A 26,855-nucleotide genomic window follows, 5' to 3' on the forward strand; every position below is an offset into this window, starting at 1 on the left:
CAGATTTTTCCTCTTCCTTAAGTAGCACTGATAACTTAGCCAGTCCTAGAATTTAATGACAAGACAGAACTTCACACTGAAGTTAGCAGGTATGGGATAGTTGCAGTTCTAGTGCAAATTCAGTGATAACTTATGTTTTGAGAAACTCCCCAAGCCCAAGGTGAAGTACTCTACAACAGAAAAGGAGTGCCTTGCAGTTGGTTGAATCATCAACAGGCCCCAGCCATATTTATTTGGTAAACCATTCACTGTTGTGATGGACCAACAATTGCTATGTTGGCTGACTGACCTGTAGAAGTGAATGGGTCAACTACCGAAATGGACACTGAGGCTTCAAGAGTAAGATGTCACTGTGGTATACTAAAGCAGACACAAGCATAAGGACACCAACTTTCACTCAAGGAATCCCTTGGCAGCATGCAGCAATGTGGTTGAAGTCTCAAGTCATTGCTGTGTTAAATTACATTGCTGCTGAACAGACGGAACATCTGACACGGCTGAAAACCACAGAATGCTTTTTAGAAGGAGGATCTGACTAAAGTATAATTCCACTTAGTAAACAGGGTTTGTATAAGAGGAACTACAGTCCAATGGGTTGGAAATGTTTTCTTGTCATACCAGCTGATTAACAGGCAATCATCCTCAAGTATTTCCATGATGCTGTAACATCAGGTCACCTAGAATTTTTGATGACTATAGACAGAATCTTACACATGTATCACTGCCCAGGTCTCTACCAATCTGTTAGCCACTATGTGAGCCACTGCAAGGAATGCCAGCAGTGGAAACACATGCGACAGTTACCTCTATGCCATCATGTAACAGTTCCACCTGCAGCCATGCCATTCACCTGAATTGGAATCAACCTCCTGGGGAGGTTCCCAAAGTCAATAAATGGGAATTAATTGATGATGGCCTACACTTTCTACTTCACCCATTATGCTGTCACCAAAGATGTATCAGCTACCAAAGCTCACGAAATTGCAAAATTCCTTGTAGAAGACATAATTTTGTAGCATGGAGCACTCTTATGATGGTCTCTGATCATGGAATTTTTTTCCAGTCATGCTTAGTATCAGAGGTAATTCCACATTGTGACATAAACAGGATGAAAACTGCCTATCACACACAGATAAAGGAGATCACAGTGTGCTTTAATAAAATATTGGCAGATATGGACATGTACATTTATGTCAGACTGTGAGAATTGGATATGATACTGCCTATTGTGGCATTTGCTTACAACACAGTGAAACAAGACACTACAAGACTACACCATTCTTCCTGCTCCTTGTCAAGAGGTCAAGCTGAAAATGGATATACTATTCCTGTTTCAACTGCACAATAGTTAGAATGACTGCATGGAACACCTCACCATTAGTATCAAAGAAGCAAGACAGCTGGCTCATATACAGACCCTGGATGCCCAGTAGAAACACAAAGAGCCTTATAACACAAAGCAGGGTCAGTGAAATACAGTCCAAGAAAAATGTATGTAGTTTTAGACCCTTGTGAAAAGTGGGGCTATCGGGAAAGTTCATAAAGCGCTATTTTGGGCCTTACTTTATCCTTCATTGCTTACTGGACATCAGAAATGAATTCAAAGATTATGACCCCTCATTAAGAACACAAAAATGCAGAATGTCATCCATGTCCTCCATATGAATCCTTACTGCACTCCTGAGGTGCAGATTGACTTGAGGGTTTCTCATTGAAAGAATCTGAAAACCTGCTCAGTGATTACGAAGCTTTGGTAGGAGTCGTTACATATACTGCTTATCACAGTGAAGAGGCTGTGGTAACATGACCAGAATGTGAGGATCTATCAGTGCTGCCACGTAGAGGACCACTGACAAGAACTAGATCCAGCATGCTGTTGTTGGTTGCAGTGAGAGCTTCTGAAACAGTGCATCACTGTTTCTCCAGGAGAGGGACCAGCACCACAAGCTGTGCTGCAAGAATGTGATGTAGCACTTAGTGTTATTGGGTGGCTTTCTGTGGATTGCCAGTTGAAATCCAATCACCAGCTATTATTTTTTATTTAATATTTATCATTTCTGGAAATTTCTCAAAATATCTTTTGTTTGTAATGCTTGCATATTTTGGGACATTTGATGTTTGTATAAACAGCAGCATTCTGTATCCAGGAATTCAGTTCCATTTTGGCTGTATGTTGGTTTTCATAATAAATGTGCTTTCATAGTTAAGTATTATATTCAATCCATGATCCTGCTTTTAGATTTGAATTTGAATGTGGCTATGATGAGGTAATATGGAAGCTCTAGAAATGCTATAGGAGCAATAGACAGAAATATTTCAAACATTAAATACAGACCAGTCTTTTTTGTAATTGAGATTAATGTTAGAGTCATGTATTCAGCCTAAAGTGGTGTTGTGAGGCTAGATAATTAGCTTTATTGCAACATAAAAACTAAACTGTAACTCATATGACTCTGTTAAATAGCACATTCAACAACATAGTAAAACATATACTAAAGAAAAGAAAAACATAAGTCAGTGACTAAAACAAAAATAATAATTAAAAATAGTTATCACTTGTGTGCAGCATTACATAGCACAAAACACCGCACTTCACCAATCCCCTCTTAGTGTCAGTGATATTTTCTGTCGAATCGGACACGTTATCCAGATTGGGTTGTGCAGTGGTTGCTGATGGCACATTAGAGGTTGCCTTTGAAGTCTGTTGCAGCTGATAATAATGGGTGGAGGAAAGGCTGGAGCATTGTCGAGTCCATGGTGTGTGTAGATGAGTCCATACCCATGTAGGATGCATGGCATTACATGCACTAAGCCCTCTGGACCATGTATATTCGCAAATTTACTATATTATCCTTTTTTCAAACTTATTTGTAATGTTTTAAAACTCCGACTGTATATTAGTATATGTAGTGCTAGCACAATTAACCCCTGTGATTAAAAAACAAATTTCATAAAATTACTGTACTACAAAAAGATAAATTTTTGTTTATGTGAATGTATATTTTTTCATAATTGTTCTATTGTGCTGTTGAGTGAATTTCATTTTCTGTAAATTATTTTCAGTTTAATGTTCTATGTCTTGATCTTAGTATGATTGTCTCTTTACTGATGTACTTTGGAACAATGTTAACTGTGCCAGGTGGTTGTCGTATGTTGTCTGGCAGGAAGGAAGGAAGGAAGAAGAGATGTAAAGTTTTTTTTGGAGTTGCATATAAATGGAATGTATTTCGCTGAGTAGACATTGTAATTGATGGCAGCAAGGCATCTAGTAATAATAAAAATGAAAATTACGTATGAATTAGTTTGTCGTCTATGTTATTTCAAGAAACATGTCAACCTATAAGGTTTCCAGACCTACAAGAGAAGCTGGCTTCCAGATAGAAGAAATTCAAGCAAGGATTTGAAGGAGATCCTTAATAAACAAGATGAGTATTTATTCTTTAAACCTACCACTAGACCCAGCCTACAATATTTTAACTCCATGAACATTTATTACAATTAATGGTCTTCCAGTTGTGCGTAACAAAGGACATTGTTAAAATGGAACCATTGTGACCAGGATACTTGTACTTTTGGGTTTTTGACAGTGTTTATGTTTCAGGTGGCCAAAAAGCATACAATTGTGTGGAATGATTTTAAACCAAATATAGTTTGACATAGTAAATATGGAGAAGTTTTGGAATGCTGCAACACTGTGGACATACATGATTGTAAAAGTATTATTATCAAAGTTGATACCACCTAAGTAATCCAGGACAATAATAAGCTAAGTACCAATTAAAACATTTATTTTTGTATTGCCTCAGTGCAGTGTTTTGTGAACAGTTTGATTGGTTTTTTCTTGCACTGATAATTTACAAACAAATTTACAGAAACTGGATCATGATCAGAGCAATGAAATAAATATGCTGAAACCACTAGTTTCAACTAGTGTCTTTAACAGGACATAGGTGATAAAGGCATGTTTCAGGATGTATTACACAATAGTCAACCAAAACAGTTAAACGAAATCAGTGCAGACTTGGGATTTTTGGACAGTAGCATGTTAGATTCGAGTCCAGACCGTGAGAAACAAGTACAGTTGTATAGAACTGAAACAATGTTGTGTGAAAAGCACAAACAGTTAAATTTACAAGACATGTTTACTGGATTAATGTCATCAATGAAAAAAATAGTGAAAAACTTGAGAAAAATAGTGAAAAATTTAAAAAAACTGTCATCAAAGGAAAAAAATTTGTGCAAAACTATTAAAAGGCAATAGTCTCAGAATGAAATCCAATTAGAACAGAGCTTGATGCGCAAATTTCAAATGCTACAAAAGACTTAGTTGGTGTGTGTTCTCAAGTGAAAGCTATAGATGAAAGTGTGAAAAAAGTAGAGGGGAGGGTAGAGGCTTCAGAGTCCAAAATACAATCTTTAGAGACAAAAACAGGCGGAAGTCCGAGATAGGTGTTGTTGAAGTTAGATGTAAAGATGCTGTTGGAGATACTAGTAAACAAGCTGTAATCTTTATAAATAAATTAAATGATAAAGTAAACAGTGTTGCCTTAGATGTAAATGAAAAGTTCAGAAGATAGCTGAGATAACAGACTCAAATGTGTCAGACTTACCTAGAGATTTCACTATTATCAAAAAACAAGTACAACAGTTAAAAGATGCTGTAATGTAGGACATCCAAGCTTTCCTACTATGCCACTACAGTGTTTCCCCGGTGACAAGCATTTTCACCCAGTTGATTTTATACAACATTGTCATGATAGTTTTCTGCCTGGTATGAATGATGAATTAAAAATTAAGTTTATTAATAGATCATTAGAAGGAGAAGCCTTGCTATGGGCCAACCAACTTGACTGTAGCAATTTATCCATAGATGAATTTGAAAAGTGTTTCTTGAAAAAGTTTTGGTCTGACACTGAACAGGCAAGGATAAAGAGTGAGTTTTTTAATGGTCTGCTGTACAGGGAGCAGTGATGGGGTCTGAAAGAGTTTTTTAAAGACCAGATCATGAAACTTGCACACTCAGACCAACCTCTTGATGAATGAACTCAAGTAGATGCACTTAAAAGAAGGCTGCCAGAAAGAATTCAAATGGGGTTAGTTTATGGGCCAGATGATTCTGCAGACCAGTTCCTAAAATACATAGAAAAGTTGGACAGGGCATATAATGCGTTTGGTCAACACGGTACTGATTTTCGGAGGCCAAATGGGAGTAATCACAATCATAATAGAAACACTAATTATAATGACAATTTTAACCAAGGACATAACAACACTCTAGGGAGGAAAGACAGGAATCCAAATAATTTTAGAAATTATTAGGATGTAGGACCAAACTGTGGGGACCAACAGTTTTACGAGAATAGAAATTCCGGGAACAGAAATGGTGATAGGAATTTTGAAAATAGAGGTGGACAGTGGATAAATAATAACCAGTCCCCCCACATGTGACAGATAATGATAGTAGAGGTGATAGGTTAAACTGAAACCTTCTCGGTTGGCAAAAACATTGGTGAACAGTCATTATTAACAGTAAACAGAAACATAAAACCTATACAACACTGGTTATGTAAAATTCAGAGAGTTAACACATGTCTGATTATTTCTGACTACAAAAGTAATCAGTAGGATGTTTTTCTGTTTGTAAGGAAAAAAGTTTTTCGATTATACCAAGTATATCAAATTATGTTAAACACCTTGAGTAACCAGTAAAAATGTAAGTGTAAAAGGTTGTATAATTGTAGGAGTAATGAGATTAGTACACAATGTATACACAATATTTGGTAAATTTTGAGGAAGTATGTGGCACATATAGCTATTAGTAGAAGATCATACCTTAGATATTTAGTGTCATGCACTAGTTTTCAAAGTCTTTGCATAATGTCACAAGGGAAAGTACAGTTGCCTAGTGAAATGCATTTGAAAGTAATGAAATGATTGCAGGGAGTATTACCTTTCTGACCCCTAAGTTGAAGTAATGTGATTGTATACAGTAATGAGTTGTGCAAGCTATGCAATAATTACATACAGTAAAGCAATAAAATATGTAAATAGTGTAATGTCTGTTTCTATTGTTAGAAGAAAAGCTATATAAGTTGTGAGGTCTGCTGTTATGTGATGGTTTGTGAGATTGATCTATTGTGTAATATGAAGCAGGTGATTTTTCTTAGGTGATTATTATTATGGAGTATTTAGTGGAGTAATTAGGTGATATTATGAGGGTATGAGGTAGAGCTATTATTTTGATGCAATGAGGAGATATTTGATGTATTTAATGAAGTATTGCTGTACTACTGATGTAATGAGGAGAATGATGTTACGTATGGACTGGATAGGGAACCTGTCTTTTCTTACTGTGGAGAAAGTTTTGGAAGACACATGTAGTCAGCAAGGTTTGTAATGCAAGTTGTTTCTGATTTGAAGTCACAGATGCAAGTAAATACTCAGTTATATTTATGCAGAAAGGTTGATTCTATGTTAAGTGTGACATCTTTTGTAATTATGCAACATGCCAATAATCTGTACGCTGAAAAGTGATTAAGCATCTTGTTGGTAAGTAATGTGAAGAACATGACACTTGAAAATAGGAAACTGAAGAATGTTTTTAGTGAATTAACAACTATGCCTATATGCCACTACATACTTGTACACTGTTGAAAGGTAATGAGAAGTGAAACTGTTTATTTCTGAACTTATGAAATTTTTTATACTTACACTGAATCATATAAGATAAGTCTGGGTGACACATCTTAACCTTTGATGGTTGATGTTTTCAGTACTCAAAAGGCTTTCTAATCTGAGCTACTTATTGTATCATACTATATGCTTGAGGCATATTATTGTTTTGTGCTTCATGTGCACCAAGTGTTACAACCATACAGTGACTAACGGAAACATGTAATTATCATCATTTATCTGTACAGAAATTCTAGTTTTTAAGTGTTTCAACTCAACCATATCCCACACAATCGACTTGTAAATATCTTAGTGCTGTTACATATTTTCTTTGATGTTTTGTTATTTGTGTAACCAATTATGAGTATGGGAGTGATTCTTGAATGATACTAACAGGTACAAAGACTATTTTGCCATTGAATACTATACCCACATCTCATTAAAAAAACCGCATAACATTTTATCATTTTCATAAATACCTTGAAGATACTGTCTGATAACTAGTAATATGTGTATACTATTCTTTGTCTTTGAACAACTTGTAAACAGTGCAGAAGGCACCATGCAGTTTTATGTACATGTCTATGATGCAGAACTCTGAAACAAATAAATCCTATTTTCACCGAGGTGTGTAAAAGAGAGTTGTTGAAACTATTGTCAATGTAAAATGGTACTGTAATCCATGATAGTGCCAAAAAGGCATAAAGAACTTACTTCTGTGATATGGTATCTCATTTTTCAGTAGTGAAATTGGAATCATAATCTACAATATAGCAAGTGACATCGTATTTTACAGTTATGATGAAAGTAACAGAAAAGACTGTTTTCAAAATAGTATTAACTTTTCAACAAATTGAGTAACTTTAGGAAGTCAAGTGTATAAGAGAACAAATCATTTATCTTATTGTTTTCTGAATCCAAGTTAAAATTTATTGATTGTTGGATGTTAGCTTTAGTCTTGTTACTGCTAACACATTCATATTTGCTTTACAATTTTGTCTTAGTATAAGTACTTTTTCTTTAATATCACTAATTAGTATTTGTACAAAATTCAACAGCATAACTACATTTGACAAAATCTAAAATTATTTTTGCAAGAAGTAATATTTTCCAAATTTTTTTTTCAACATGAGTTAGTATTTGCTTTTGCCTAAGTTAAGAAGTCATTTTGACCCTTTCTTTTTTTCTTCAATTCAGATTCTCACAGCCTTCTTTATCTTGCAATTTTCTCATTCTCTTCTGTGGTATTGTTACATTCCATCCTGGATTTTCCATTGTTTACTTTCATATTGAAGCAAGAATTCATAAAATTTTATTATTCACAGAGTACTTTCACAAGCAATGATTGCAATAGTACAGTGGGCTTAACTGGAAATAATTCTTATAAAGAAATATTCATAATTTAAGATTCATAAGCAACTGGTGGAGATTAAATTTTCAATGAGCTAATAGATCTTTCTTGCTAAATTGATGTAGTTCATTTTAAAGCCCTCATTCTCCTCTTCTCCATAAACATTTTGTTTTTCACCAAAAACTTCCTGCTCAAATATTATTCATAATCAAAGTTCTCGTGTTCTAGAATGTTCGAATTTTAACTTGTGATTATTTCTAAAATTCCCTCCCATAGTTTTATAGTCCTGATTTTTCTGCTACTCAAAGTATCCACTTTTACTAAAAGAATTTGTTAGTTTGCTAATTATTCAATTTGGAAAATTTAATTTTTTACTTACTTTTGATGGCCTCTGGGAATCCCCATGGAAGTAGAAATTACTTATATGGAATAGTACCTATCATTTTTTCCCCTGCTAATAGAGACCATGTATGAAGCAAATTGCTATTTTGCTTATTAAACTTTTGTGTTACCTTGTTGTGCTCTTCTTGGTATTATTAATTAATATGTAAAATCAGATTATTGTTTTCATTCTTATGCTTGTCTGTAACTAAGTGTGCAGAACAATGCTTCAGGTGGTCCATATGTCACATTCATTTCATCACCTTCATGTAACTGGTAATAAAATCAGTCCTTGGTTGGCCATCAGTCTGTGGTTAACTGTTCAAATGTACATTTCTTTGTGAATCAGTCAAAAGTTCACAAGAACTTGTACTTAGTCAGTGGGCATCACACATTATGTTAACAGAATGTATTTCTGAAACACTGTGTGGGAGAAATACATTTGTGTCAGATTCAAGTATCACTGACCCAGTCTGCCACCAATGAAATGTGAGATTTTGTTAATGAGTGTAGATTACCTCCTGACTATTAAAAAGCTGATCATTATAAAAGTAAATCTGAGGTTCAATAAATATGAAGGAATTGAAACTGTGGTGTCACCGCCAGACACCACACTTGCTAGGTGGTAGCCTTTAAATCGGTCGCGGTCCGTTAGTATACCTCGGATCCGCGTGTCTCCACTATCAGTGACTGCAGACCGAGCGCAGCCACAGGGCAGGTCTAGAGAGACTTCCTAGCACTCGCCACAGTTGTACAGCTGACTTTGCTAGCGATGGTTCACTGCCTACTTACGTTCTCATTTGCCGAGACAATAGTTGAGCATAGCCTTCAGCTACGTCATTTGCTACGACCTAGCAAGGCACCATTATCAGTTACTATTGATATTGTGAATCATGTACCCTCAAGACCGATGTTAATCATTAATGGATTAAAGTTAAGTATTCCACCAGCTACATCTGATTTTCTAAATTCTAATTTCCTTGTCATGTTCCAGACCTCATGCCAGCCTGCGTGAGCTAAAACGCGGGCACTTCCGCCTCCTCTAGTAATACAGTGTTGGCTCTCCTGCCAACCACAACATTGGCGATGAGGCAAAACCGCATTCTTATTGATATTGCCCTGATTTACTTGTGTAATGGCTTCGCCACAATCTCCAGATGTACTGTCCGAATTTTATCGCTTACAGAATCAGCAGACGCAGGCCTTACTGGATGCCCTTGGACAGCTCGTCCAGGGTCAATGTACGATGCAAAACGATGCGGCAGCAGCCGCTCCACCGCTAACGCAGCCACAACACACAGTTGCACCAACTTTTTGACCTTTTGATGCTGCACTGGAAAGCTGGACGGAGTGGTCACGCCAATTTGGATTCCATCTCGCCACTTACACAATTCAAGGTAACGAGCGGCAGCCTTATCTCTTATCATCGGTTGGCGTACAAACGTACCATGTGATAGTCAAATTATTTCCCCAACAGGACGTAGCAACTCTGTCCTACGAAGAAATTTTGTCTGCATTAGATGCATATTTCAAAGAATCAGTCAATGTAGTTGCCAAATGGTATACCTTCTTTCGTACAAAATGTACAGCAGGTCAGACTAATCAGAAGTGGGTTGCAACCTTGCAAGGCCTTACTAGGGATTGTGCTTTTGAGTGTCAATGTGGACTCCCTTATTCAGATACTATGGTACATGATGCAATTGCACAGAATGTTTCTGATGTTCATATAAGGGAACAGATTTTGAAACTAGTCAATCCCTTCCGTCAACAAGTGATGGACATATTGGATCGGCACTTGACTTTGCTCAGGAATCATTTGAAACTCCGCCAGCCGTGTGTCAGGTTAACCGGCCCACCGGGCGAGCTCCACGGAACAGTAAACAGTCCTTGCGCCCGGCCGCGCCGCTACCGCCAGGCTCTCAGCCACGTGTGCCACACCAGCAAGCAAATGCAGTGTTAAAATCATGCCCGCGGTGCGCTACTAGACATTCGCGTGAGAATTGCCCGTCACGCCAAGCTATTTGCTTTTTCTGTAATAAAAAAGGACATGTTCAGAGTGTTTGCCAGAAAAAGCTCAGATCGGAAACTCACAACCATTCCAGGCCCTTTGCTTCACGCCAGAATCGGAATCGAACCAAGGATACTCAGGCTCGCGAAACTTCGCCCATGGAAATTCATGTAGTTCATTCCAATCCGCCCAGTGCCACTCTCTCTAACAGTGATTGTATTCGTCCCACAAATAGTGTGCGTCGACATCGCCGGAACTCCCGTCAAGTAGCAAGTGATTTTGTACCAGTGTCAGTTCACGTTGCACGAGACAGTCGCTCTTGTCGTCAGCAGGACAATAAACTTTTTGTGGACTTGGACATTAACGGCAAAGTGATACCATTCCAGCTCGATACTGGGGCTGCAGTTTCACTGATCAATCAAGACACTTACAAACTGCTAGGCATACCTCCGTTGCGTGCCGCAAATGTTAAGTTAACTAGCTATTCAGGTCAAGAGATCCACACAAATGTGTGTTTTTTGCTCGTGATTTGCCATACCTTTGACATGTACTCAATGCCCAAGGCATACATCCCAGTCCCACGCAACTTCGTGCCATACACGACTTGCCTTCGCCGCAGAATTTGAAGCAGCTACAGAGTGTGCTGGGAAAAATAAATTACTATAACAGATATATGCCACATGCCTCTTCCATTTCAGCTCAACTTCATCGCTTACGCCGTAAAGGTGTTCCGTTCACCTGGACGACGGAATGCGAACACGCCTTTCACCAGTTGAAATCAGCGTTGCTTTCCAATACTTGCCTTACGCCATTCGATCCCCAGAAGCCCCTTTTGTCGATGGTGGATGCATCGGATTTCGGGATCAGTGCTGTGCTTGCACACGAAGATGGATCGCACGATCGCCCTATTGCCTTTGCATCCAAATTGCCCTCGTCTGCGCAAAGAAATTATTCACAGATCGAGAAAGAAGCATTGGCTCTCGTATTTGGTGTTACAAAGTTTCATGATTTCTTGTATGGTCGTCACTTTACCATAATCACAGACCACAAACCTTTGACATCGCTTTTTCATCCGACCAAGCCTGTACCTCCACATTCAGCGCAGAAATTCATTCGCTGGTCTATTTTCCTCTCGCAGTACTGCTACGATATCTTGTATCGGTCCACTGCTAAGCACAGAAACGCCGATGCATTGTCCCGCTTGCCTGTTGCTGAGGATAGGGCATTCGATTCCTCCAAACTTGCTTGCATGTTCATTGATGAGGAAACCGATGACGTGGTCGAATCGTTTCCAATTGATTTTCGTCGTGTAGCTACAGCCACAGCTGCCGACCCTGTCCTTGCTACCATTCTGCGTTTTGTTGCTACGCAATGGTCCTTGTCAAAGTCATGGATCGGGGATCCGTTGGTTCGCCGATTTTTTGCTCACCAGGAGAGACGTTTTGTACGATGTGGTGTTTTGCTGTTGAGTTCTGATAATGATCAGTCCAGGGTCATGGTACCACGTTCGTTACAGTCCTCTTGTCTTACAGCTTCTCCACCAAGGACTTTGGGGTATAGTGAGAATGAAACAACTTGCTTGTCAGCACTGTACTTGGTTCGGAATCGATGCCGCGATTACGAATATGTGCTCTTCTTGCATGGTGTGTGCTGAACAACAATCAGCACTACAGCGGAAATTCTTTGTATGCCCAAAAGCCACTTCCCCTTGGCAACGCTTACACATCGATTTTGCTGGTCCATTCTGGAATGCTCGATGGGTGGTTGTGGTAGATTCATTCAGTAATTTTCCTTTTGTTGTCCGGATGTCTTCCACGACGTCATCTGCCACCATCCAAGCATTATCTGCTATCTTTTGCATTGAAGGTCTTCCACAGACTATTGTTTCCGACAATGGCCCACAATTCATGTCCACAGAATTTCAGTCAATCTGCAATGCCAATGGTATTCAACATCTCACGTCCGCGCCATTTTCGCCACAGTCAAACGGTGCCGCTGAACGATTGGTCAGGACTTTCAAGTTACAGATGTTGAAGTTGAAAGAGTAGCATTCTCGGGAGGACGCGTTATTGCTCTTTTTGTCCTCGTATCGCTCTCAGCCCCGAGATGGTCGCTCGCCGGCTGAGTTGCTCCACGGTCGTCATCATCGAACCTTGATGTCTTTGCTACATCCGCCACATCAGGTTCCTGTGCAGCGGCAGACACCTGCTTTTGCTCCAGGTGGCGTCTACTATCGCCACTATCGAGGTTCACGGCGTTGGCTCGAAGGGCACATTCTTCGCTGCCTTGGCCGCACTATGTATCTGGTATTGGGGGCCTCTGGTGAGGTGCGTCGGCATCTCAATCAGCTGCGCCTGTGTCGTCGCACGGGATCTGCCGCTCCTCGTCTGCTTTCAGCGATGGTGCCTTCCGGTCAGCGTCCTGGGGACCCATCTACTGGCCCGCCTCAGCCCCAGGTGTTACCGACACTGCCTTCCATTTTGCCCCATGGCGTCGCGCCGCCGCCACCGCCTGTTCTCCCGCCGGCGATGCCCACAGTGGACGCTTCGCTGCAGCCATCGGCCGCCTCCCTGGGTCATGCACCGCCGATCGCTTCCTGGGACCAGTTCTCCTCCGACATAGAACTCTTGCCCGCTCCGGACCATGTGTCGTCTTCGCCCGTCAGGTGCCCCGGCCCAATGGAGGTTGACCCTTCGGCCCCTCCTCTCTCTCTACGGGCACATACACCGCATGTTGGCGTGCACCCTGGAGCAGGTTTTCAGGCATTTCCTAGCTCCCCGCGGTCTGAATGGCAGGGTGCGGGTGGCACAGCGTCGCCTGTTGTTAGGCTCCCCACCTCATCACCTCATCAACATGGGGTCCTCCCCACGGCAGGCGGAAGCCTTATAACACAACCGTACGCCGATTTGTGGGGGAGGAATGTGGTGTCACCGCCAGACACCACACTTGTTAAGTGGTAGCCTTTAAATAGGCCACGGTCCATTAGTATACAGCGGACCCGCGTGTCGCCACTATCAGTGATTGCAGGCCGAGCGCCGCCACACGGCAGGTCTAGAGAGACTTCCTAGCACTCGCTCCAGTTGTACAGCCAACTTTGCTAGTGATGGTTCACTGCCTACTTATGTTCTCATTTGTCGAGATGATAGTTTAGCATAGCCTTCAGCTACGTCATTTGCTACGACCTAACAAGGCGCCATTATCAGTTACTATTGATATTGTGAATCATGTACCATCAAGACCGACGTTCATCATTAATGGATTAAAGTTAAGTATTCCACCAGCCATGTCCGTTTTTCTAAATTCTAATTTCCTTGTCATGTTCCAGACCCCACACCAGCCTGCGTGAGCTAAAACGCGTGCATTTCAGCCTCCTCTAGCAACACGGTGTTGGCTCTCCTGCCAACCACAACAGAAACCTGATCACATATATCTTAAAAGAGCAACAGTTTAGACAAGGGTTCTGACATTAATGATTACATAAAACCCCTAATATACAGATTTAATTCATTAGGTTATCTTTACCAGTGTAATATTTATTTTCCATCAGAGAGTTTTTGATCTTTGTAAAGTTACTGTGATGTGTGCATCACTCAATAGCTTTAGGTTCAGACTTTTTATGAATGTGATGCATGAGAGCTGAGATCATATTTTAAGGATTCTATGTTTGTGGGGTATGCTTCTGAACTGATTCCTCCTTTGTGTGCTGTGGGTGTGAACACTTATGCTTTCTGTCCTTTCTAACCTGTTTTCAGTGATGAATATTATTAGAATGAAATGAAAACCCTTAGCTGTTTACAGGCATTGACATATGTCAACGAGGACAGATGAAAATGTGTGCCCCGACCTGGACTCGAACCCATGATCACCTGCTTACATGGCAGATGCTCTATCCATCTGAGCCACCAAGGACACAGAGGATAGTGTGACTGCAGAGATTTATCTCTGGCACACCTCCCACGTGACCCACATTCTCAACATATTTTTCCTATTGTTTTCCACATGTGAAGTGATATTAAGGTTAAGATGTCTGGACCATTGAAGCAATGTCTGTATGCTTTATGTGGCCTTTTCCTTAAAATGATTATAATTGCTTTTCTTTGATTTGTGAACATTCTCTTTGATCACTGAATATTTGAGTATACCCGTCTGAAGATGTGGTTTAAAAAGTCTATGATATACTGTACACAGAAGTTGCTTGTCTGCTCGCCATATAACTAGACTACATTGAGTTTTCTATGTCCAGTTTCAGGAAAAATATCTAAACAATTATAGAGAAAAATATTACTTGCCATTTTGTAGCATGTTTCCAAATGAATTACAGAGAATAATATTACTTACCGTTTTGTTGTAGCATGTTTCCATACCACATTGTATTCTTGGTCCTCACATGATGTTCTGCAGTCACAGACTATACCAAGCTTCTTGGTTTCCCAAGCAGCTTTCAATATTCCTAGACGTTCTGTAATAAATAATTAAATATACCCATTGGACCTATCATATTGAATAAAATTCATTAAGAATACTGATTTTTTGAATTATTATTACAGGTAATTTTAATTATGCTACAAGAATTTAAAATCAAGTTATGAATATTAATAAATGAAAAAGAAAATTGAGCATCTAAAGGAAGAGGTATCAGTTCTAAAGAAGAAAACAAGTCATGGGAAGGAACTATGCATATGAAGAAAATTAAAAGGAAATGACAAAGACATACTCTCCTTCTCCCAATCCCTGAAATGGAAACACTTCTTGATCACCAATCCCTCCAACCAAGGCCAACCTAATTCCAACACTGAACCCTGCCTCTCCCAGTTTATACCACCATCGAACCATGAGGATCCCCCCCTCCCCACCTAATTACATGCTTGTCACCTTCCACAGATTCCCTACCTCCACAGTTTGGCCTCACCATCCTTTCCCAGGCCCCTTCCTCAAAATGCCAACCTTCCAGCAGAAGGAAGAATAGCCACACAAAACCTCAGAACTAATCATGACCTAATCCTCCTATCTGCAGACAAAATTTCCACCACAGTTGTTATGAATTTCAGTGACTTCTTGGTGGAAGACCTCTGCCAATTATCTGATTCCTCCACCTATAAACTATGCCAGAATTATCCCATCCAGAAGTCCGACACAGACACCAATCCCTGCTTAAAGCCTTAGGTCCTTCTCAAACCTCTCCTCTGAATCTGTTTCTCTCTTCACCCCTATGACACCCACTCACACACATCTTGTACACACTCTTCAAAATCCACAAACTCAACAATCCTGGATACCCCATAGTGGCTGGTTATTGTGCACCCACTGAAAGAAATTGGGCCCTCATTGACAAGCACCTCCAACCAGTTGCCCATAATCTAGCCTCCCATGTCAAAGATACCAACCACATCCTTCACTGACTCTCCACCATCTCCATCCCCTTACCTTCTGGATCCCTACCCTGACTGTTGATGCCACTTCCCCATACACTAACATCCCTCACACCCATTGTCTTATCACAAGTGAGCACTACCTTCCCCAATGTTCTTCAAACTCCAAATCCGCTACGTCATTCCTCACACAACTTACTAACTTGATCCTAACTCACAGTTACTACTTTGAAGGGAAGGTGTACAAGCAAATCTATGGCACAGCCATGGGCATTAACACGGCTGCCTGCTATGACAACCTGTTTGTGGGCCATCTAAAGGAGATCTTCCTAGCCTCCCAAAACGCCAAACCCCCAGCCTGGTTCAGGTTTATTGAAGATATCTTTATGATATGGACTCAGGGCAAAGATACCCTATCTTCATTCCCTCAGAACCCCAACACCTGCTCTCCCATCCACTTCACCTGGTACTCCTCAATCCAGTGTGCCACCTTCCTAGATGTTGACCTCCTCCTCTCTGGTGCCTCCATCCACACTTCTGCCCACATTAAATCCACAATCCATCAACAGTAGCTGTATTTCAACAGCTGTCACCCCTTTCACACCAAAAAATCACTCCCATACAGTCTGATTACCCAGGGATGGTGTATTTGCAGTGACAAGAACTCCCTTTGCCCAGTACAATGAGGGTTTCATTAAGGCCTTCACTGACAGGCACTATTCCCCAGACCTAGTCCACAAACAAATCTCTCATGTCATTTTTCCTCACATCCCCATTCATCCTACCAACCCCAAGAACCAGCAACAAAGAAGTGCTCCCTTTGTCATCCAATAACAACCCAGACTGGAACAACTGAACAATATCCCTCACCAGGGCTTTGATTGCCTATTGTTATGCCCTGAAATTAGGAACATCCTACCCGAGTTCCTTCCCACCCTCCTAAAGTAGTGTTCTGTCACCCACCCAACCTCCACAACGTCCTAGTCCACCCCCATGCCACTCCCAGTCTCAACCCATTGCCACAAGGACCATATCCCTGTGGAATACACAGGTACAAGACCCGCCCAATACATCTATCCACCACTTCCTACTCCAGTCCTGTCACTGGCTTATCCTACCCCATCAGAGGCCACACCACCTGTGAAAGCAGCCATGTCATATACCACCTCTGCTGCATACATTGCACAGATTTTTATATTGGTATGACTACCAACCAGCTGACCACCAGGATAAATAGCCACCACCAAATTACGGCCAAGAGCAAAACAGACCAACCTGTAGCCGATCTGAGCAGATTCTTCACTCCCATAATTATCCTGGCCTCAATCTAAGGTAACATGTCGCCACATGCTCTACCTAACAGTTCCCACCCTCTCTGTCCTATCACCTCCCCATTCTTGTCTCCAATCCCCTTTGTGTGCCGCCGTCTGCCAATGCAACCCTCCAGCTTTCCCCACGCCTTTTTCTCTCTCTCTCCATTTTCATCATCTTCCTGCCCCACAACCTCCTGACACTGAGCCTGCTGGCAGACAGCACTCCTCTCTCCACCAATCCATACATTGCTATCCCTTCCCCTTCCCCACCCCCTCCAGACTGCTGCTTCCATACCACATGACATTTGCATTCTGCTAAGAGCCACTATAGTTGGTGGTGATGTGTGCGTGACATGTGCTTGGTTGTGTGAATGAGAAAGGTGTGTGCTTCTCTTTCTTTTTCTGATGAAGGCTGTGGCTGAAAGCTTTTGTGTAACTGTCTTTTAATTGTGCCTGTCTGCAACTTAATCTGTTGTCTTTGCAGTAAGTAGCAATCTATCTTTACATACATTGTTATTTTACTATTAATCTTTTAGTCTGTCCTAATTCTTGTTTGCACTATTCATTTCTCTTCTGTCTAATCTATCTTTATTTCTTCCTCTGTCCTTATCATCTCTGGGCTGTAGTTAGTACAGTGCTAACCAATGTAGCATCTCTGACATAATCTCTCTCTCATCTCCCCCTTCATTCCTACCTATCCTTTTCCTCTCTGCTGTAGGTCCCTGTCATCCTTGTGTCTGAGTGATATGCCCTTCCTTTTAATTTTCCCTAACCAATCACTTTCTTCTCCTTTAGCAATGAACTATTTGTAGCAAAAGTTAGGAACTCTAGCACTTTTATATGAAAATCCTGGCAGATTAAAACTGTGCACCAGACCGAAACTTGAACTCAAAATCTTTGCCTCTTGCTGGGAGGTGCTCTGCTGACTGAGCTATCCAGGCATGACTCACAACCTCACCTAACAGCTTTACTTCTGCTAGTACCTTATCTGTCTTCCAATTCTAGACATTTTTATATGCTTGTATTGTCAATAATATACATTTTTCCTCCTATAGGTAACTTCTACCCAGCAGTTCTGTCTTCTAATTTATTAATTTTTTCAGCTGATTCCCAACGTCATATATTAAGGTTAATACAAAACGTTTCAGTAGTGAAGAACTTACGCTTAACTATCTATTATTTACTCATAATTACACGGTCATTTAACAGTTGCTTAATTTCATGTTATTTATATTCCTTGGTCCTATAAAGTGCTTCTATATAACTTACCATGTCAGTCACAAGGTAGGTTAGAGAAATACTTATGAAAGACCATGCAAAATGCAAAAGAGAACTGAAGTCCATGGTCTCGCTGTCTGAGTTGTGACCTCAGACTACTGATTAATAACAGCACTTCCTCTTATAACATTACAACCCCTGAATTTTATGTTCCTTGAGGTGTAATTAGCTAGTCAGTAGAACAGGATAATGAAATACTGGATTCATATTGGAGCATGTGATGCATGTTTCATGATGTACTTCAATTTTTGGCATGTTGTCTTACTTTTGCAACAATATTTATGATATATAAATCCATCATTGTTTAATACAATTTAATGTTCTGAAGAAGGCAAAGTTTATCATATTATTTCATATGCTAAGGTATAAAGGTCTGTACACTGAAATTTCATGTGTACATATTTCTGTTCAGCTAATTTAATAGTTTCAAATCCAGAAGGACAGATGTTTGGTTAAGTAAGGTAATTTTTGTATAAAATGTGTGTGAAATTAAATCACATTAATCATCTTATCTGTGACTGTTGCCTATTTATGTAAATAATAATCTAGATCAGTAGTGGAAACAATTGTTTTGCATGAGCTAAGAGCAGCTTGATAGTTTAGTCCAGTCATATGGTGCTTCTTAGAGGAAATTTTTGTAGAAGTTTTTTTGGCAAGCTTTCTGTAAGTTCTTGAACCTGAATTCTGCTAAGTCCCACCAAAATTTCGGCCCATAAATAATTTAAAAAAATGAAAAAAGCTACAAAAATATTGGACTTTTTTGGTTTTTTGCTTATAACTTTGAAAGTACAATATTGTCAACAAAGTTGAATATTTATAAAAAGAAAGAGGATAAAATTTCCCACAAAATAGGTCTGAATGACATTTTTCATCAGATCAAACATATGGCATGTAGCAGGTGTTGAACTTAACATAATTTTGAGGGTATCATCAAAACCCTCTTCCTTATCCCTCATTATGCTATGACGTTCAGTCAGATGGTAAATAATAGCTTTAATCACTTCTACAGTTAAAAACTGTTCAAATAACTTATACAAATGACATAATAATTATGCTTTATTTGACATTTGATAATAATGAGTATCATAATATTATATTATTAACATAACAATTTTCATGAAATTTTAAAGAAGTTTCAAGCACTTCATGCTTCATGAACCACTGCCCTTGTCTTTACTTGATTCGTCTGGAAAATGAGCATATATGTGGGTATGTTACAGCTAAATAAGATAATAGATGACTAATTTTGGCCCATACCAAATAATAGCTACATAATCATTTTCCTATTATAATTATAATAAATTAGAGTAGAAACCAATATACAATGTTTGTTACAATAATGAGGTCATGAGATTTCACAATGGCAAATTATAATAAAAGCAATGTGAAATGTGGCTTTTCTTCTGTAGCAGTCCTTGCTTCACTCCCCTGTTGCTCCTCTACTTCCAACACACCTCCTTCTAAGTCTTGCAAATCAGGGTGACTGATATTCTTGCAAACTGTATCACAGTTGATTCAGAGCTTCAAGTTGTGAAGGCCTTTATTTTGACAGCTACAAGAGTTTTGACAACACACAATTTTGCGTTTGTATCCAGTGTAGGTCAGAATACCATTGGATGCTGTTTGCTGAAGCATAGTGGTTGCAACTAGGTGATCCTTGGACCTCTATCAAACCTATTCTTTGGGATTTTTATTTTTTCCCAGCCACTGTTGTACCAGTAGGCACACATGGAGAATATGCTGGCGAGCAGCATCCTCAGTTGGTGGCAAAGTTGACAGTTGTTCTGAAGTCAGTTTGACTAAGCTTCTGTATGGGATGTGACTCAGGAACTCCGTGCTTATACCACCATACAACTTGGTGATGAATTGTTTACCACACTCCACTAAAGCCTCCTTATCTGCATTTCGATCTTCAAATATTTGTATGTCCTGTTTCAATTCACGGTTTTTCTTCAGTGCAGTTATGCATGTCACTTTGCCCTGATTGTAGAGCAGAAGCAGTGTCACAGCCACTGCCTGCATGCAAAAACTGGATATTCTCTGGAGTGGGGTAGCCAGTTCCCTGAGGAGAGTAAAACTGCTGTGGGACTTTTCCTTTCCCTAGTTTTATCAATAATACATTGCTTTGTTGATAGAGGCCTGTTAGAATGACAAGAAGCTCCAAGTCTTCCACAATAACACGGTTGAATGTGTGGGGTTCAAAGATAGTACATTGTTGATAATCAAGGTATCAGCATCTTCAACAGTTTGCTTGGAAGCTAAGCCTGATTTGGCCAGTTTGTCCATTAAAATGTTAAGCAGTCCTTGTTCTTTGGATTAGAGAGAAATTTTTCCTGAGTGACACTTGATACCATCATTTAGCTGAAGATTATTTCTACAGATCTGTTGTTTGTGGGACCTCCTCACTTACTTGTTCTCGTCAATGTTCTGTTAGTGTACTTTTTTCAACATAGTTCATAAACCTTAACCACAGTTTTGCTCTTCAAAAAGGCATCTATCCCATACATCCTCTACTTACTTGCTTCAAGAACATTCTTCAAGCCCACTTAGGGCCAAAGTGATGACACTTTTCTCCATTCATCCAGTACTTTATCACATATCATTATGTATGACAACTTAATCTTAATTTACCAATCGCAAATAGTTTCTAAGCAACCATCAGATGGTGAAATATGCAACTGCCACTGTAGGAGACCAACACACAGGATCATTCTTCCCAGTGCCAGGAGAGGAAAGTCATCTCACTAACATCTTACACCTGCACCACAGCAAGTATCAGTTACCAACCACTGCAATAAAATTGTGAGTGAAAGTTGTAGATCAGCAATGGATGTGCAACAAAGTACAGTAGAAGCACAGGAAAGGGGGGAGGGTGGGGGAGTGTAGGTTGTGAGATGACATGTCTCCTCAGCTTCAAAATCACACTATCTTCAAAATGTGCCATCTGCCATATGGTAGGTCTGGCAAAAAAAGTCAGTGAGGTCTATTTTGTAATTTTATCCTCTTTACTTTCATAAACAGTCAGCTTTGCCAAAAATTGTGCTTTCTCTTAGTTATAAGTGAAAGACCCAAATAAATCCCATTTTTTGCATTTTTACCCATTTTTCAGGCCAAAATTTTGGTAGGATTTTAAAAATTTGTATTCTGCTCCCTTGAGAACATATAGAAAGCCTGTAAAAAAAAATTCTCCAAAACTTTCTGCTATTTGGCCTTTCTAAGCACCATTTGGCTTGACTAGCTGCAGTTGTATCACAAATTCTGAGACAAAAATTTACAATTTTTCAAGTAATTTTTGTGAAAGTTTGATGCAACATTTGAAGATGAGACAATATGAGATTACCTGAAATGGAGAATATAGATTCATTCCATAATTCGAATGACAATCTGGGCCTCCTGCCAACCTAGGACAACATGTAATTTTCAGCAGCTAAGTACTTTCATAAGTTTGATATGTTCCTCCAGTTCTAACATTATGTGGTAATGTAATGATCTTAAATTAATAGCACAGTTGCAGCTGCATATTTTCAACTGTAGATAGTATGGTGTACCATTATATGGGTTCTCTTGCTGGGACTTTTTCAAACTAGATTTGAAATACTAATCTACTAAAACTACAATTGATCGACTGGGCTTGAAGAATGCAAATGTTTGATCATAGTGTAGAAGTGATTGATACTGGAGTCATGAAGCAATAAAATTTAGTGTAAATAATGTACTCAGTACAAATGCCAGGAAAAGTGAGAAATACAGTGCAGATATGAAGTCTGAGTCTTTTTCAGCTTGTTACAAACATAACTATGAACCTGCATTCCCTCTAAAGAAAATTAAAGTAAAAACCAGACTAACACTTGGATAATACAGGGTATAAGAAAATCTTCAGAGAAACTTAGAAAGTTAATTAAATCATCTAGGCAAAATCCGACTCTGACACAGTACGTAAACCACTACAGTAAAATGTACAAGAAAGCCATTATAGCAGCAAAAAAATTAAACAATGATTCATACGTCAACAGAAAAAGGGTAGCAAAAAATGAAATCAGTTTGGAATGTAATAAATACAGACTTAGGCAGAATCAAAAAAATTGTTCTTAAAAGTGAAGGTAAAACTATAAATGACCCTGTACAAATTGCCACCATATTCAATAGCCACTACACAAGTTTAGTACAAAATCTTATAAAAATGAAAGTCACATAAAGACCAATCATAACAGCTCTATAAATCCTAAAACTGTATTTTCGTATCCTGTAACAGTACAATCTACTTGCTTGTTCAGAAATAGTTTATGCCATGAACAATGTGAGGAAGTATACCAGGCTGACACAGTGAATGAGAAGTTCAACTCATTCCTGAACTTATTCCTTAAACAGTTTGAAGCTTCTCTCCCCCAAAGACAGATTAAAATCAAACCAACCTGTAGTAAAAGGAAAGAGTGGCTAACTACTGGCATAAAAATATCATGTAACAAAAAGAGAGATCTGTATGTACAACAGAGGACTAGTACAGACCCAGCAGTAAAGTTACATTACAAGAAATACTGTAAAATTCTAACAAGTGTAATCAAGAAGGCCAGACAGTTGCACTATGCACAAAAAATTAGCAATTCAAACAATAAAATAAAAACCATATGGCACATATGAGACAAATAGGAACATAAAACCTGACAATAATACTCACAAAGTTGCAGCCTCAGATTTCAACAATTTTTTTCTCTCTGTAGCTGAAAAAACAGTGAACCATAATAAACAGGCTCACACAGAAGCTATTGAACTACTTAACCACATGCAAATAGCATCTAAAGTAGCACTTCATTTCAGAAGTACAACCCCTAAAGAAATTGAAAAAACTATAAAATTACTCAAAAACTCAGATTCCTGTGGATACGATGACATATCAAGTAGGATTTTAAAATCATGTGCAGATTTAATCAGTTATATATTGTGCTATTTGTGTAACCAATCTATGGAAACTGGTGTGTTCCCAGATAGATTAAAACATGCAGTAGTGATGCCAATCCACAAAAGTGGAGCAAGGGATGAAATATCCAACTATCAGCCCATCTCCCTGCTGCCAGTATTCTCAAAGGTATATGATAGGATTTATAGTCACACTACACAAAATGGCTTACTGAATCCTACAAAGTTCGGCTTTCGTAAGGGCTCCTCCACAGACAGAGCTATATTTAACCTAACAGATGAAATTTTAGGTGAACTAAATTACAAAAGGTATCCAATGGGGATATTTTGTGTCCTTGCCAAGGCATTTGATTGTGTAGATCACAACACACTCTTAAAAAAGCTTCCACATTATGGCATTAAAGACAAATATTTGACTTGGTTAGAATCATACTTACAGAACAGTAAGCAAAGGGTTGTCTTAAGGGGGACAGGAACAGCATTAACATCAGACTTGGGAAATATGAAGTATGGAGTCCCACAGGGCTCAATTCTTCGGCTATTAATTCTCCTGATCTACATTAATGATCTACCAATCACAATTAACAACAGAGCAAAAATAGTAATGTTTGCCGACGATACAAGTATCCTCATAAAAGGACCCAACTCCACAATGTAGGATACTGCCATGACAGTCTCTACTCAAGTACACAAATGGTTCACTGTGAATAGCCTAACCTTAAATATTTCAAAAACCAATATAATACAGTTTCTGACAACAAATAAAAAAAATAAAGCTCCTGAAATACATGTTAACAATCACAAAATTAATGAAACCAAACATACAAAATTCCTAGGTATCCAGATAGACAGTCACCTAAGATGGAAATAACAAATTGATCAGCTGGTCAAGAAACTTAGCTCATTGTGCTTTGCACTAAGAGTTCTTCATCAGTTAGCAGACAGAGAAATAATGTTGTTGTCATATTTTGCATATTTCTATTCTGTTCTCTCCTATGGCATAATCTTCTGGGGAAATGCTGCAGGTGTTGAAAAAGTCTTCAGAATACAAAAACAAGCAGTGAGGTTAATATGTGGGGTCCCTAATGGGACATCTTGCAGAAGTCTCTTCAAATCTATCAGGATACTTACCATCACAGGTCAGTATATATACTCACTGATGTTATTTGTAGCCAACAACAGGGAACTGTTTCAGAGAAATTGTGACATCCACAACCATGACATTGTTGTTGTTGTGGTCTTCAGTCCTGAGACTGGTTTGATGCGGCTCTCCATGCTACTCTATCCTGTGCAAGCTTCTTCATCTCCCAATACTTACTGAAACCTACACCCTTCTGAATCTGCTTAGTGTATTCATCTCTTGATCTCCCTCTACGATTTTTACCCTCCACACTGCCCTCCAATGCTAAATTGGTGATCCCCTGATGCCTCAGAACATGTCCTACCAACTGGTCCCTTCTTCTTGTCAAGTTTTGCCACAAACTCCTCTTCTCCCCAATTCTATTCAATACCTCCTCATTAGTTATGTGATCTACCCATCTAATCTTCAGCATTCTTCTGTAGCTCCACATTTCGAAAGCTTCTATTCTCTTCTTGGCCAAACTATTTATCATCCATGTTTCACTTCCATACATGGCTACACTCCAAACAAATACTCTCAGAAACGACTTCCTGACACTTAAATCTATACTCATTGTTAACAAATTTCTCTTCTTCAGAAACGCTTTCCTTGCCATTGATAGTCTACATTTTATATCCTCTCTACTTCGACCATCATCAGTTACTTAGCTCCCCAAATAGCAAAACTCCTTTACTACTTTAAGTGTCTCATTTCCTAATCTAATTCCCTCAGCATCACTCGACTTAATTCGACTACATTCCATTATCCTCGTTTTGCTTTTGTTGATGTTCATCTTATATCCTCCTTTCAAGACACTGTCCATTCCGTTCAACTGCTCTTCCAAGTCCTTTGCTGACTCTGACAGAATTACAATGTCATCGGCAAACCTCAGAGTTTTTATTTCTTCTCCATGGGTTTTAATACCTACACCAAATTTTTCTTTTGTTTCCTTTACTGCTTGCTCAATATACAGATTGAACAACATTGGGGAGAGGCTACAACACTGTCTCACTCCCTTCCCAACCACTGTTTCCCTTTCATGTCCCACGACTCATAATTGCCATCTGGTTTCTGTACAAATTGTAAATAGCCTTTCGCTCCCTGTATTTTACCCCTGCCACCTTTAGAATGTGAAAGAGAGTATTCCAGTCAACATTGTCAAAAGCTTTCTCTAACTCTACAAATGCTAGAAACGTAGGTTTGCCTTTCCTTAAACTTTCTTCTAAGATAAGTCGTAAGGTCAGTATTGCCTCATGTGTTCCAACATTTCTATGGAATCCAAACTGATCTTCCCCAAGGTCGGCTTCTACCAGTTTGTCCATTCGTCTATAAATAATTCGCATTAGTATTTTGCAGCTGTGACTTATTAAACTGATAGTTCGGTAATTTTCACATCTGTCAACACCTGCTTTCTTTGGGATTGGAATTATTATATTCTTCTTGAAGTCTGAGGGTATTTCGCCTGACTCATACATCTTGCTCACCAGATGGTAGAGTTTTGTCAGGACTGGCTCTCCCAAGGCCATCAGTAGTTCTAATGGAATGTTGTCCACTCCCGGGGCCTTGTTTCGACTTGAGTCTTTCAGAGCTCTGTCAAACTCTTCACGCAGTATCGTACCTCCCATTTCATCTTCATCTACATCCTCTTCCATTTCTATAATATTGTCCTCAAGTACATCGCCCTTCTATAGACCCTCTATATACTCGTTCCACCTTTCTGCTTTCCCTTCTTTGCTTAGAACTGGGTATCCATCTGAGCTCTTGATATTCATACAAGTGGCTCTCTTTTCTCCAAAGGTCTCTTTAATTTTCCTGTAGGCCATATCTATCTTGCCCCTAGTGAGATAAGCCTCTACATCCTTACATTTGTCCTCGAGCCACCCCTGCTTGGCCATTTGCACTTCCTGTTGATATCATTTTTGAGACGTTTTATTCCTTTTGGCCTGTTTCATTTACTGCATTTTTATATTTTCTCCTTTCATCAATTAAATTCAATATTTCTTCTGTTACCCAAGGATTTCTACTAGCCCTCGTCTTTTTACCTACTTGATCCTCTGCTGCCTTCACTACTTCATCCCTCAGAGCTACCCATTCTTCTTCTACTGTATTTCCTTCCCCCATGACATAAGACAGGTGAAAAATTTTCATCAAGGGTCTGCAACTCTCACTAAAGTATATAGGGGAGTTACTGAGTCAGGTATAAAGGTATTCAATAAGCTCCCCATCAATATAAAAAAGGAAATAAATAATGTACAGGTTTTCAAAAGGAAACTAAAATTATTCCTTATCGAACAAACTTTCTATAAAATGAATGAATACTTAGAGTTATGGTGTACAAGAGTGGGGGAAACTGCCTAAGAAAAGCACTCCCTTAAAGATAAAGTGTGATGCTGTTACTTGTAGTTTAACTGAAATTGTGGTGATAAAATGTAAATTTATCTGCTTCATT

The 26,855-nt window shown here is 39.2% G+C and overlaps 1 protein-coding gene across 1 annotated transcript in view; it reads right to left on the reverse strand.

Moving 5' to 3' along the window:
• Window positions 1-26,855, reverse strand: part of LOC126204141 (sodium channel protein Nach-like) — a 194,085-nt gene that overhangs the window by 50,426 nt on the left and 116,804 nt on the right. Inside the window, exon 9 of the mRNA XM_049938551.1 lies at window positions 14,751-14,871. Within this exon, the coding sequence (XP_049794508.1) occupies window positions 14,751-14,871 (121 nt within the window). The remainder of the gene's footprint in view (window positions 1-14,750; window positions 14,872-26,855) is intronic.

This window comes from Schistocerca nitens, chromosome 9 (genome assembly GCF_023898315.1).
Source record: "Schistocerca nitens isolate TAMUIC-IGC-003100 chromosome 9, iqSchNite1.1, whole genome shotgun sequence".
Taxonomy (NCBI): domain Eukaryota; kingdom Metazoa; phylum Arthropoda; class Insecta; order Orthoptera; family Acrididae; genus Schistocerca; species Schistocerca nitens.